Source organism: Ambystoma mexicanum, chromosome 7p, assembly GCF_040938575.1.
Source record: "Ambystoma mexicanum isolate Mex_15411 chromosome 7p, UKY_AmexF1_1, whole genome shotgun sequence".
Lineage (NCBI taxonomy): Eukaryota > Metazoa > Chordata > Amphibia > Caudata > Ambystomatidae > Ambystoma > Ambystoma mexicanum.
In genome coordinates this window covers 878,209,529-878,223,122 of record NC_090939.1, presented here as the reverse complement: position 1 = coordinate 878,223,122, position 13,594 = coordinate 878,209,529, and the positions used below count along the sequence as shown (strand labels likewise).

General features: G+C 43.5%; 1 protein-coding gene and 1 long non-coding RNA gene across 3 annotated transcripts in view; one reads left to right on the top strand and one right to left on the bottom strand.

The window, feature by feature from the left end:
* MAP3K15 (mitogen-activated protein kinase kinase kinase 15) overlaps positions 1–13,594 on the bottom strand; it is a 1,358,420-nt gene that overhangs the window by 111,976 nt on the left and 1,232,850 nt on the right. For both annotated transcript variants that reach the window (XM_069637110.1, XM_069637109.1), the window contains exon 25: positions 11,562–11,769. In XM_069637110.1, the coding sequence (XP_069493211.1) occupies positions 11,562–11,769 (208 nt within the window). The remainder of the gene's footprint in view (positions 1–11,561; positions 11,770–13,594) is intronic.
* Positions 1–13,594, top strand: part of LOC138526401 (uncharacterized) — a 309,600-nt gene that overhangs the window by 96,010 nt on the left and 199,996 nt on the right. The window lies entirely within an intron of this gene.

Sequence of the window (13,594 nt, the reverse complement as noted above, 5' to 3'; positions counted from 1 at the left end):
TATCGTGTCTAATAGTGCAATTGGTCGATAATTAGCAGGGTCTTCTCTGTCACCCTTCTTATATATTGGGACAATTATTGCTTTCGACCATGAAGTTGGTATTTTCCTTGTTTTAGCGATCTTCTTGAACAGCTCTGAGATAAATATAGACCATTCATGCTTGTGTTGTTTTAGCATCACGTTAGTGATACGATCAGGGCCAGCTGCTCTTGAATTTTTTAAATTTGATATTACAGTTGCTATATCCTCTTCAGTTTCAATTATGTCCCAGTCCGTAGAACATGCCTCTTTTTTTTCATCTAACTCCATTGGTTGTGATGTGAGTAGTTTTTGAAAGTGCTTCAACCACTTTGATTCGGATACTCCATTTGCCATTATACCTGCATGTTTTAAGCTGCCTTGGTTTAAGATGTTCCATATGTCTCTGGTGTTATTGGTTTTAATCAGCGATAGCATTGCCTCACCTCGTTCTTGATCGCGCTGTTGATTAAATGCCTTTAACCAATTTCGGTAGACTTGTTTCCTATGTTTTATCATCTTGACTGTATTTGTGCTTCTTCCCGACTTCAGCTCTCGTAGATCTTTTCTTAATTTCTGCTTCTCTTTTCTCACAGTGCTACTCCAACTGTGAAGGTGGTCATGTTCAAGGTGATGCTGTTTTTTGTTTGTCTGATCGGTATACGGCAATAAGGCAATATAGTTTGGTGTTTCCAGGCTATCTTTATTTTGACAGTGCAAGATCGTAGTAAGATTCAGAATTTGCTTAGCTTTTATTCTCAATCTATTACGTCCAGAGTTTATTTCTAGCTCTTTACATGCCGAGCCAGTTGGCGTCTTACAGCTTGGATACCAGGACATAGTCAATAAAGAGTGATCACTGCTATTTGAGGGAATTATTGCCAGGTTGTCAATTAAATTTTTCACGTTATTAGACGTCCATATGTAGTCTAACGTTTTTTCATAGCCCATATTTCGCCAGGTGACTTGTGGCGGTATGTCTCCCTTCACGTTTCCGTTGATCATTGAACAGTCTCGAGCCTCCATAGCATCGTTCCATCTTGTTTGTCTCGAGCTTTCTTTTCGATCTCCATCTCGGGGTGCACTGATTAGTTCTTTTTCTCCATTAAACCATGCTAGGTTTAAATCTCCGCATACGATAATCCATACATTTTGATGGGACGACTGATTCAGATCTATTAGTGTAGTTATAGAATTAATAAATTTACTACTAGTGATCTTGTTTGGATTCCAGTAAACATTCAGTAGTAATAATTTTTGAACGTTGTCTTTTCCTCCACGCTTTCTTTCGAGTAGGGTCGCTTGCACATTTTGATTTGGATTAATTGATTCAATGACTTCCCAGTTCGTTCCTATTTTTATCAACGTCAGGAGACCGGAAAACGGCCGACCTGCTGTTTTTTTCTCGGCAGGATTAATCAATATTTGATATCCGTCCTTTACCGGTGGTTGTCGCATCCAAGTTTCCTGCAGACAGATGGCAAAATTGTTTGTTAGGTCCACTGGAAAGCCGTTGTACAAATGACTGAAACCCCTTGTATTCCAGGAGATAAGAGTGAACATAGTATCCAGTCCTATCGTGCCTAGTTAAAGGCGCCGTTTGACATTTGATCGTAGGTCCTCGTTAGTCTTAGTTGAAGAGTAAGTGCTCAGATAAGATCGTATTTGAGCACGCCGTTGAGTCAAGGATCTTTTTTTAGAGTCGTTTCTGTCCTCGCAATCTTCAGACTCTGGTGTTGACATCTCAAGTTGTTCGGAAGTCTCAAAGCCCAAACGTAGCAGTTCCTCTTTCGCCGTCAGTATGGTCTTTCTGACTGCTTGAGAGTTGATATGTAGCAGAACGCTGTCCGCTCGTTCTTCTGTCATGTATTCGACGATTTGTATGTCGTCAGACTTGAGGATCCTTAATATCGGGACTGAATGGAATAATCGCATTACATTGCCCCGATTCAAATTTACCTCTAGGTCATCTTCCAAGACGTTAGTTACTTTTATTTTTCCTGAGGCATCTATCCTTTGTCTTGGTCGAGATTTTGGCCTCTCCTTTCTTGTTTCATTTTGTGCTGACGTAAATTTTGGATTTAATATCGTTTTCATTTTCTCTTTTAAACTGTGAATGTCTTTCGGAATTTTGTCAGCCATTCTTGTGGCTGTTGCTTGTGGCGCTGATTTGTTATGACCTCCAAATTGTTTTACCACCTCTCTCAAATGTTTTGTAGTATCGTTCCGCTTATCCTGATGTTTTGGGGATGATGTATCCAGGATGCTCAAGCTTTCGGATGAAGAAACGTGGGTTTCGTCTTGCATTATTTCTTCATCAGAAACATTGGAGTATGTGGAAAGATTACACAATTCCTGAATGTCATCGGATAGAGGTCCATTACTTGTGTCTGAATCAATTCTTATCCGTTTTTTTGGATTTAATTTAACAGATTTACGTGTCCTTCGGACTGAATGAACTTTTACGCTTGTTTCAATATGTCTTTCCTTTTCCTTTTCCGGTGCGTCCACATTTGCTTCCTTTGAGTCCTTTATACTGGAAGACTTGTTACTCGTTATTCCTTCTGCTTTTTCTCGAACAAATAACTTTGGTTTCGAGGGTGTAGGTAAATTTCGAATAAATTTTCTTGCTATTGAAGTTTGATTTTTGCTTATCGTATGTTTTTTCTTTTCCTTGCTTTTTTTTGAGGTTCCTGTTACGGAGAGGCCCAGGGCCACAGGCTGCTTTGAGTCAGGAACTTTCCCTGATAGTATGTTCTTTGCTAGACCATGGAAGATCCCGAACGAGGCCTTTGCAGTTGAACAGCTCGGCATATCTGACAAAGTATCCGAGCCTTGTATCTTTGGAGTATCTTCATTTTTCTCTTGGTTGTGATTTGATTGCTTTTCTATTGCCATTGTAGAGAGTGTTATTGCATTTGCCTTTTGCGTTTTTAAAAGTACGTCTGCTGGATGAAAAATTTCAATGTTGGAAGTCTTTTGTGACAATTGTTTCTCTTCTTTTGATTCTGGTCCGGTAGGCATTACAAGGGACTTAGTCTCATCTTCCATCTTGACTGTCTTTAAATTTCCATGATTTAGATCCGATAGCGACTTTTTCATAAAGTCTAACAGATCGTCCATTTGTTTTCTTCCTTCATTTGTCTGTTTTTCGATTAATTCGTAAATCTTTCTAAGGCCATCATCTATTTCCATGTAATTTTTATCTTTTTGTTGTTGTTCTATTTGTACTAGAGTTTCCATTTTTGCTACTTTTTCCACCAGTTTGGCCAGACAAGCTGCATTGTTTTGTGTGACTTCATTCAAATTGTCATATAATTTTATGAAAGGAATTAAGGCCAGGGAAGTTGCAGCAAGTACATTATTATGAATCTGAATTGCTGCTGCCACCGATAGATTTGCTTTTGCTCCATAATCCTTGTCAGCCTCATCTGAAGATTTTTCTTTGGCTGATATTTTTGTGTCTGTACAGTCACAAACCAGGTTTGATGCCTGGGGCTTGGACGAGAGCGCTATAGTTTCGTTTGCGCCATAAATCGTCGGAGTGGAGCAATTTGGTGCATTTCTATCTCTTTTGTTTTGCCATTTCTTTTCCTGATCAGGTGTTTCATTTTGAGGGCTCTCAACTTTTTTACCAAGTATAAGGGTCGGTAGAGAATGTGATACCGGCCTCTCAGTGTTCAATCCAGAGTTAACTGTATTTCCTTTGTTCCACTGGCAGCGAGCTATTCTTTGTATGTTGTCTATGCTTACATCGCTTACAATTTCTGAGTCAGCACGTACCGGATTTCTGCAGCTATTTTTGGTGTCTTTCATTTTGTTCATATAGCTGTCTGATAGTTTCGTTTTAATATTTTCAAAGTCAGACTGTAATCTCATGGTAAGTCTAGCCTCTCGACCTGCTAAATCAATGCCCCTATAATTCAGGCTCTCGGTTATGTTTACTTGTGGCACCTCTATTCTCTCGCCTTCCATTTTGTTTTCTTTCCAACTCACGTGTTGTTTCAAGGTCGAATTTGAATGGCAGCTGTGTACAATAGGCAAAGTAAGTCGCAGCGGTTGTATTGTACTCGTTAATCGGGCAATATCTTCGCGATTACTACAGCCTGTGTCTTGTTGATTACTATCAAAGTTGACTCTTTTGGAATTTAGTGATGTTTGTGAAGTATCCATGTTTAGTAGTTCTATATCCGTCACATCGAATGATGAGTAAAACTTGTCTTCTCCTCCTTCAGTTCTACCTTCTTCTGATTGTAATTCTTGTACTGTTGATGTTTTTAAATTGCCACCCGATTTGCATGACATGGCCTCGTTTTCTTTCTCTTGCTTTGCTTGTATTGCAATCGGCGCCGTTGATTTTGCTTTGCTGTGAGCGTCCGTCTGACTGGACAAGTCCAGCAAGCCTGATTTCTGTGCAAAATTTATATCACTTAGATTCTTTGGTGACATAGTTCTGTCATTTTCACTGTACTTGCTTTCCGTTTTCATTTCATTTGTCCCTTGTTTGGATGTTATTTTTGTCTTTATGTTGATTGTTGTTTTGGGAGTGGAATTAATTTCTAAATTGGACATCTGAGCAATACTCGTCCGAGGCCCGTTTCCCGTTTGCCTTACTCCTGAATGTTTACATAAGGGTTCAGGCAGACAGCACGCAGCCAAATAGGCGAGCGCTGCAGGACCGTTGGAGCTTTCGGAGGTCGTGGCTAATCGGGGGGGAGGCTGTGAGGACAGCAGAGGCTGAAAAGAATGTTCCAATCTGCGCGCAGTGACATGCGCTCGACGACCTACAGCCTCGCTACACAATTGCTCACTCACCCTCTCCACTTCGTGCTCACATGCTGTATGTGTTGACAGGAAAATATCATCTGAGGCACTTTCATGTACTCCACGATCTTTCAAACAAATTGTTTTGGCACTAGGGCATGTGGTTGATGCCTGTTTGGCTTTGAGCCGTGTTTGGGGACCCATTTCCATGAGTTTTGATTGGGGTTGTAGAGCTCTTACCTTTCAGGCGTCCTGCCGCAGACTGAAACTCTGCACGAAACTCCGCGCGCGCTCCGCGCTGGATCGGAGTTTTTAAAGGCAAGTTGGGCTTATTCTCCTTAAAGCCACAGTCCACAGTTCACAAATTCGGCTCCACCAGCTCTCCCAGCGCACGCGATGAGCAAAAAAACAGTCGCAGCAGCAGCTCCTCTCGCCCCAGACACTGCCGCAGACTGAAACTCTGCACGAAACTCCGCCATATTGAAATAGATGTCCTGAAAGGAATCATCTCAAATGGCAGAAATATACCATACTAAGTATTTGGAGAACAGTTGAAAAACTGGAATAATCTGACCTAATTGGCACTTATACTGGTACAGGAACACCATCACTCATCAAAGTTCATGAAAGTTCACATTTACTCTCACTTAATTCACCTTTGCCGTTTGTTTGCCTTTGAGCTTCAAACAATGTACCTTTCACAGAGACTTTCGAATGGGCTACTCCTTTCACGGACCACTCCGTTACTTAGTATCACTGATCTCACAGCTGCCTTTTACTTCAACGTTCATTCACAGGGTGTCCGGTCAAAGGGTCGACAACAAAAGGATTGAATGCAATAGGGTCGACGCAATAGGGCCGAAAACAAAAGGATAGAATTTTTTTTTAATTATATTTTTTTTCTTGGTTTTCGTATAGGTAAAAAAACTGGTTTTTACCACAAAAACGGGGGTTGGGCAGGGGACCCCCCCCCCCAAAAAAAAGAAAAAAAAATGTACAAAAAAATTATAATTTTTTCGATCCTTTTGTTTTCGGTCCTTTTGAATCGATCCTTTGACCATTCGGTCCTTTTGAAACAATCCTTTGACCTATAACCCATTCACAGGTCTGCCTTTCTTTGTGTCTCATCCACAAGCATGCAGCCTTCACTTGTGATATAATGTTGCTACTTCATTTGCTTTAACACACACCGGTCTCTCAGGTCGCTTGCCAACTCACCGGCTGTGTGCGCTTCTTTCTTGTTTTGCGATTTCCAATTTACGAGTGAAGGCTAGTACTGCAGGCCTCGCCTCACCTCTGCAACTCTGCCGTTCACCTGGGTGGGACGTTGGTGTCCTTGAAACACAATGCAATCTTCACTTGTGACAGCTGGCCTTTTCCACATGTCTTTTGCAGCCTGTTGGAGGCCACAACCTCCAGTAGGGAAGCCTTGGGATTTTTGACCCGCTGCTCTTGTCCCTCGGTCCGTTGCTCTGCTCCAGTAGGTGTGCGTTTGTCCTGGAAGTTCTGCTCCTACTCGTTTCGCCTTGCTCACAGTGTGCCTTTAAGTGTTGCCTTTCATTTGTGCAAGGGGAGCTATTTGGTATCAGGTGTGTGCACCTAGGGTAAAGTGCCTGACTTTGCCTGACCCGATTACGGGACATGTCCAGTACAATCTGAGAGAGTTAGTCTGGTTACTCTCAGTCACCCTCTTCCTCGGCCCAGTGATTGAGTAAAAAGAGGGGGGTAGTTGAGACTTGAGAAAATCCTAAAATATAGGATGGGGTAGATGAAAAAAAGGGGGGGAATACTGTGTCTCACCATCGACTGTCTCAACCCCACTCCCCGAAACCCCCTCACCCAGGTGATCCTCCCGCACTGGTCCAGCCCCAAGTCTGGATCCAAAGGTGATGGCTGTGCCCTGGCCACCTGAGAGAGAGACTCCCGGGGACTAGGGGGTGAGACACCCTCTGGTTTCTCACATACCCTTTCCTTATGTGATGTAGCTGCATCTGTTTAACTGGGAAATCAGGAAAGGAAATCAAGGTTCCTCTGCTCTTTATCTTTTCGGTGTTCCTCAGTGAAACAGTAGGGTTGCAGGTCTAAGAACCATTCCATGACTCAAGGGTTAGAGTCTTTCCGTTGACATATCCATACTAAAGGTGAGTGGTCAGTGTTTCTCCCTAGAAGGTAGTATCTTAGATGGACAATTGCCCATTTGATGGCAAGGGCCTCCAATTCCAACACTGAGTAGTTATTATTGCGCGGGAAGAGTTTACGACTAGAGGATAGGATGGGGTGTTCTATTCCATCGTATATTTGTGATAAAACTGCTCCTAACCCTGTGGGAGAGGCATCAGTTTGTAACACAATTTCCTTCATAAAGTCTACTACTTTTAGGATGGGGTTCTGGCAGAAGGTTGGTTTTAGGTTGTTGTAACATGCTGCATCGTCCTCATCAGTCCAATGAATCTCCTGGGGTTCGGCATTCCTGAGTTTGTCTGTAAATCTGGCTGTTCTAGCTGAATAATTTGGGATAAAGCTACGATAATAAGTAATCAATCCTGGGGATGCCCTAAGGTCTCTCTTGGTCTTGGTTGTGGGGGCATCTAGGACGGCTTTCACTTTTTCTTGTTGAGGCTGGACACTGCCATTCCCTACAAAGAAGCATAGGTATTTCATGGACCGATTGAGCCACCTTACATTTGGATGAATTTGCAGTTAGGCCGTTCTCTCTGAGGGTTCTCATAATAGTAGAAAGATGGAAAAGATGGTCTTCCCAAGTTTTGCTATAAATCACTATGTCGTGAATATAGGTGAAATCGGAGTAGGGCTGTAATATCCTGTACGTGAGTCATTGGAAAGTGGCTTGGGATGCATGCAGGTCAAAAGGGAGGACTTTCAACTGGAATATCTCAGGGGCGTCTAGAAAGCTGTCTTTTCCTTATCAGGTCAATGTACTGGGACCTGCCAATATCCCTTGGTTAAATCTAGGGTTGATAGGAATGTGGCGTTCCCAAGTTTATCTATCAACTCATTGATGCGTGGCATAGGATAGGCATCGAAAGCAGAGATGGTGTTAACCTGCCTGAAGTCTATGCAAAACCTCCAAGAATGATCGGGTTTAGTTACCAACACAATAGGGGAGGACGATGGACTAGAAGAGGGCTCGATAATGTTTGCCTTCAGCATTTTTTTCACTTCCTCAACCACCATTTGTTTTCGTGCTTCTGGGAGTCTATATGGTTTCAAATGGACCACTTTTTCCTTTGGGGTTCTGATACAATGATAATTACTGTGTACTCTCCCCGGTTTCTCGCACAATACATTGGGGAATGCCATAATAAGGTTGTTCAAATCTTCTTGTTTTTGTTTAGATATTTCTTGGAGAATAAGTTCAAAGGTATTTATCTCATCAGGTACCAAACAAGACAATATCGAGGAGTTGGGGGCGGCGGAAGGATTTTCTTTCCACTCCATTAGGAGATTTACGTGATAAAGGTGGGTCTTCTGTTTTCCATCAGGTTGGGTGATTTTATAGGTACAGGTTCCTGTTTGCTCTAGCACCTAATATGGCACATGCCACTTTGAGACAAGTTTATTTTCAGAAGTGGGTAAGAGGACTAATACCTTCTGACCTACTGAAAACAATCTCAAATTCACCCTCTTGTAATAGGTGGACTTCTGTTGGGCTTGTGAACTCCATGTGAGTGTCAACTAGACAAATTAACAAGGGGGGTCCTGGGAGTCCCTCTGCCAGACATTAGTCCTGGTTACGAGAGACTTACCCAGAGTCTTTAGCTCACTATCTTTCACAGAGAAGAAATATCCGAAACATATCAGTCTTTGTCCTGCCCTGAGGCAGTCCAGCACCGAAATGCTGGGCAATTCTCCTCTGAACAAGAGTACCAACTGTCACTGTCCAGTTCATATTTGAATGATTTCCTCTTTTCTATCTCTATAAATTTGACACACAGCATTTTACACAGGGCTCAGATAAGTGGCATACCATCTGTTAAAATGGCTTTCTAAACTCTGACCTAGTGGGCAGAAGTTTAGGAGGCCACCCAGTTTAGTGGAACAGGGGAACCCTCTGGACAAGCCAATCTACGGTAGCTTGGCAGGCTGTCAAGACTAAGGAGGGGTGAGGGTGATTGGAAGCCCACAATGAGCACACACAGTAAAACTCCACAGAATACTCTTAGCCAGGTATATATCAAACGTACAGTTATTATAGGCCTTTAGAACTAAACACAGAATACACCACAGTAATAATGGACAGTTACCAGACACACTTTTACACTATGTAACATATATACAAAATGTGTTTAGCCTAATGCAGATAAGGGGGAGATCACAACCACAACTGGCAACAGAAGAGGTAAATAAAACACAATGATCACATTAGGCAGTTCTTCAAAGTCGATCCCTAGCTTATGCAGTCCAGCCCTACGAAGTGGGGAGCCCTGTGCTCAAAAGTACAGCAGTGTGTTAATAACGCGCGGTCGTGCGTAAGAGCGAAAGCGGGTCCTCTTCAGGGAGCTGTAGCAGTTCAGGAAGGGGGTTGAGGTGATGAAGACTAAAGCCCTAATATTTGAGGAGGATCTACCCTTGCAAGTAGAGAGACTTTCAGAGTTCGGCAATAGCTGTGGTGCGTGGGCTAAGCCAGCTAAATTGAGTATCTTTTCAGGGATTCTTGTGGGTAAAAACAAGTGGTTGTGCCAGGGTGCCACCGGTAAGTGATGCTAGTACTCACGACCCTCAACACAGTCCAGGCTAAACTGTGCCAGTCTAGTCCAGGTCGCTTGCAGGTTTAACCCCTGCAGTTGCACGACGCTCTAGCTCTCAGCTGCTGCGGGATGGGACGATCGTCTGTGGTGGGACAGTAGCCTTTTCTCTGCTCTCGAAGAAGAAAGGAAGGCAGTTCCAATGCAGCATGTCTCAGGGCACAGCAGGGCAGGTCTACAGGCACTTACAGTGATAGTCACCGCTCGTGGCATGGCGCACTCTCATAAATTGTGACCCAGAGGAGCTAGGACAACGTGTTTTGGCGGCAGAGGGCCCAGCACTACAAGTACGCAATTCCCAAAGTCTCGAGTCTCAACTCACAGCGCTCCTATATGATACCCGGGTTCGAGCTGGTCAGTTCACTGGATGGCCCAGGAACACTTCCAAAGAGGCTCTTTGCAAGGGTAAGCAGGAGGTGCTGAGAGTAGTTGGTCCCACTACTCCAAATGGTCGAAGTGCCCTTGCAGGCCTTCTTGGTGCAATACAAAAACAGGGGTCCGACGGGATCACATTGGGGTCAGGGTGTCAACCCTTTCAGCACGTCTCCGGCGGTTCCATGGGTCTGCTCTTTCATTTCAGGATACTTGTCTCCTTCTGTAGTTCGGTGTCAACTTCAGTTGATTGACCTGGAATGGATGCAGAGCCCCTTCTCTTATCCAAGATTTGTTTTGCGCTCAAATCTGGGATATCCAATGGAAGATCTGCTCTCCTGCATGCACACCTATCGTGGCCCACGGCAGTTCCAGTAATTCAGGCCTAGCAGATATACTGGCACCAGTAGTGTGGATTGGGACCAGACAGTCCCAACCCTCTTCCTGGGCACTAGCACGTGACATGCAGGAGCCCGCGAACGATGCGGTATTCACAGGAGGCCCAAATAAGGAATACCCGGGTCTCTCGACCTGGGGGAAGGCAATGGGACAAAATGGCCAAAGGATAGAACAAAAGACTTCATGGCACGGCCATTTTCGACACTGGCCACAGTCTTGTGCCAAACGTGGTAAATGCAAAATGGTCCGTCAAAAAGAAGCAAAAATACTTTAAAAGTAAACTGCTTCCACCAGTTCGTCATAGGCATACTTGTACACTCACAAAAAAATCCCTTGAGGGTGGCTAAGGCCATGAAACAAAAGGACCCCTATGTGCGGTACTGTAAGGTACTCTGTAAGGTATTTGGCACATAGATAAAAAGTTACCAAGAAGTGGAAACATAGTCAAAGACTAAGGGAAACATTGTTTCCCAGTACTGACAGCCTGAAAGACGTGTCAGTTTCCCCATGACAAATGAGTGGAAGCCCAGAGGAGTGCAGCTGAAGGCTGTGCTCTACTGGAAAAAGTCAGGTTAGTTAAGCCAAACAAAAGTAAATCATTTTGGGGGTCCATAAATGGAGGGAAAATTGCACCTAAGGGAAACACCAGCTTATTGTAGTCCTTGAAATCAGGCCAGTACGGAGTACAAGGTACACACGTGTCCGATGCTTTATGCCACTTGCGCTGCCCAGGTGGTGTGCTCAGGCCAGTGGCATATGCAGGACCTTCCAGGAAGAGCTCCTCTGATATAGCTACAGTACTGTCTAATGTGAAGACGGCCTAGATGATTGAAAATGCTCATTTTCATTCACGGAATTGCTAATTGCAAAGAACATTGGATTACAAGGAAAAATACTGTTGCTTAAAATACATTTGTACTTATGATATAAAATGCCATTTGGGAATGAGATCTCCATGTTTACTGCCTAAAAAATCTGTTTGCGTGCAAAATCCCAAAATAGGGGGAAAATACTGTTACCTCAAAGTCACACCTGGAGCCCTCGTTCTACCTCTTCTTTAAACACCCACTCTTAAATTCGTACACTTTCTGCCATTACTGCTTTACTTTGAGTCTAAGCAGACATTCTCAATCAGCCACTAGCAAGTGCCTTTTTTGCATGTACCTAGCACTTGTCAAAGTAAATGTCAACTCCCGACAAAAGTAGACTACACAGAAAGATCAAAAGAAGAAAGGCAAATACCTGCTTGTCTCTTGCTTGAGCTTGCTTAGCTGCAGGCCAAGCTCATGGTGATGAGACTCATGCGACGCTACGGAACTGAGAGTGGTCACTCCGGAGGGGACCACTGGCTCTTCGGTACCATTTTGTCCCACGGGTTGGTAGTCCTCATCCTCAACATCTTTCTCCACCCCTTCACACTCTGACACAGGCTCCAAGTGAGTTCGAAGCTCTAAGAAACAGGAGAGAGTAGTCAATTTGGCAGCATACTTGAATGCATTTACAAAACTACAACTCCCATGATCCTTCACTGCTTACTAAAGAATATGGGAGTGGAAGTCCAAAACATCTGGAGGGCCACGTAATGAGAGACCAAGTGACTAACGCACTCAAAATAAGATAAAGCACTGTTTGTTTTATATACTTTTCAACCATAGTGGGACGCAGTAGGATGTAGGAATAGTCTTCATTAATTAACAGAAGGAAAGATTTCACATTGAATGCCAACTGCAAGATGAAGGTACATGTTTGTCTCTGGAGAGGGCAGATTAGATTTTTTTGTCAGTTTAAAAATGCGCTATCATCGACTTGCTGGCATTACAAAGAAACCCAAATCACAGTTGCATATATCAGCATCCACCACTGAAATATTAATTTTACCATGTTCTGTTGAAATAATTCACAACCAATCAAAACATGAGAACATTATTCTCAGCTAACAGGTAAAATTACCTTCAGGTCTTCCCAAAATAGGGTTCCGCTCTGGCCTAATCTTCCCAAAATTGTCACTTTGCATTTTGTACCACCCACGTTCCAAGGTTTCCACATCCCACCCTCCTCTGGTCTGCATTTCTCTAAGAAAATTTCTACATGTTCAAATAGTCAACATTAGCTTTGCTCCTCCAAACAGAGACTGAATAATGAATACCTGCGCGCATTGCCCTATTGCTAACCTTAAGTACTGTATTTTTTAGTACCCATCTGCAAAGCAGTCTAAATACATGGGCACTACCCACATGTTCCCTTATCCTTCGAGTGCTTTCTCCACACCAAGCTGTTATCTATCTATACTTATAAAAGTCAAAATGTGTTTGTGGGTTTGTGGCTTGGCGAAGCATTGGCGTATTGGTTGTTAAGGCGTATGACAGACGAATGGACTTCAGAGGCGAAAGTGAAGGCATGGAGCATTCCAGAAGTTTCCAAATTGTGGCAGCATCAGGTGAAATTCCATTTTCCAGAGGAATTTTGTGAGATGGCCCCATTGGTTACAGAACTGATACATAAAGTGTATCAAACATATTGGCAAAGTGCAAACATCATGAGTGGCTGTGTGAATGAGCCATCCTTGCTGCTAAAAATTATTCTGTCAATGAAATTAATAATCAGATTCAGGATATGCTTCCCTGCACAGTTACTGAGTACTAAGCAATTGATACGGTGGTGGATGTCGACGAACCCGTAAACCCTCCAACAGAATTCCTCAACTCACTCGACCCCACCCCAGGAATGCTACCACATCACCTTCCACTGAAAGTTGGGTCACCCAGCATGCTGCTTTGCAATTTCCACCCACCTAGGGTGTGTAATGGCACAAGGCTGTGCATTAAAAAATTGCTGCCCAATGTAATTGAAGCAACAGTGTTCACCAGGAAGGGAAACAAAAAATGTTTTTTATAAACAATTTCAAATGGTTCTGGTTGGTAGCTCTAAGCGCACAGGGAGGACCATTCCACAGTTTACCAGCCGGGATAGAAAAAGCCTGGCCACCCACTCGAGAAAGGCAGAACCTAGGGATCACCACCAGTTAAGCATTGGCAGAGCAACAATCTCGGCGAGGGCAATAGGGGACACATTTGTTGCAAAGATACACGTCTCCCTGCTGATAAAAAGCTCAATGAGCTAAGCAGAGAGCTTTGAAATCAATATGCCTGGCCCCTGTGAGCCAGTGCAGAGAACAAATGAAGTATGAGTACCTTAGGGAGAATTTGTAGAGATTCAAGCTTCTACATTTTGCAATACCTGGAGATGATGGATCAGTCCCACAGGTTGAGCCAGGA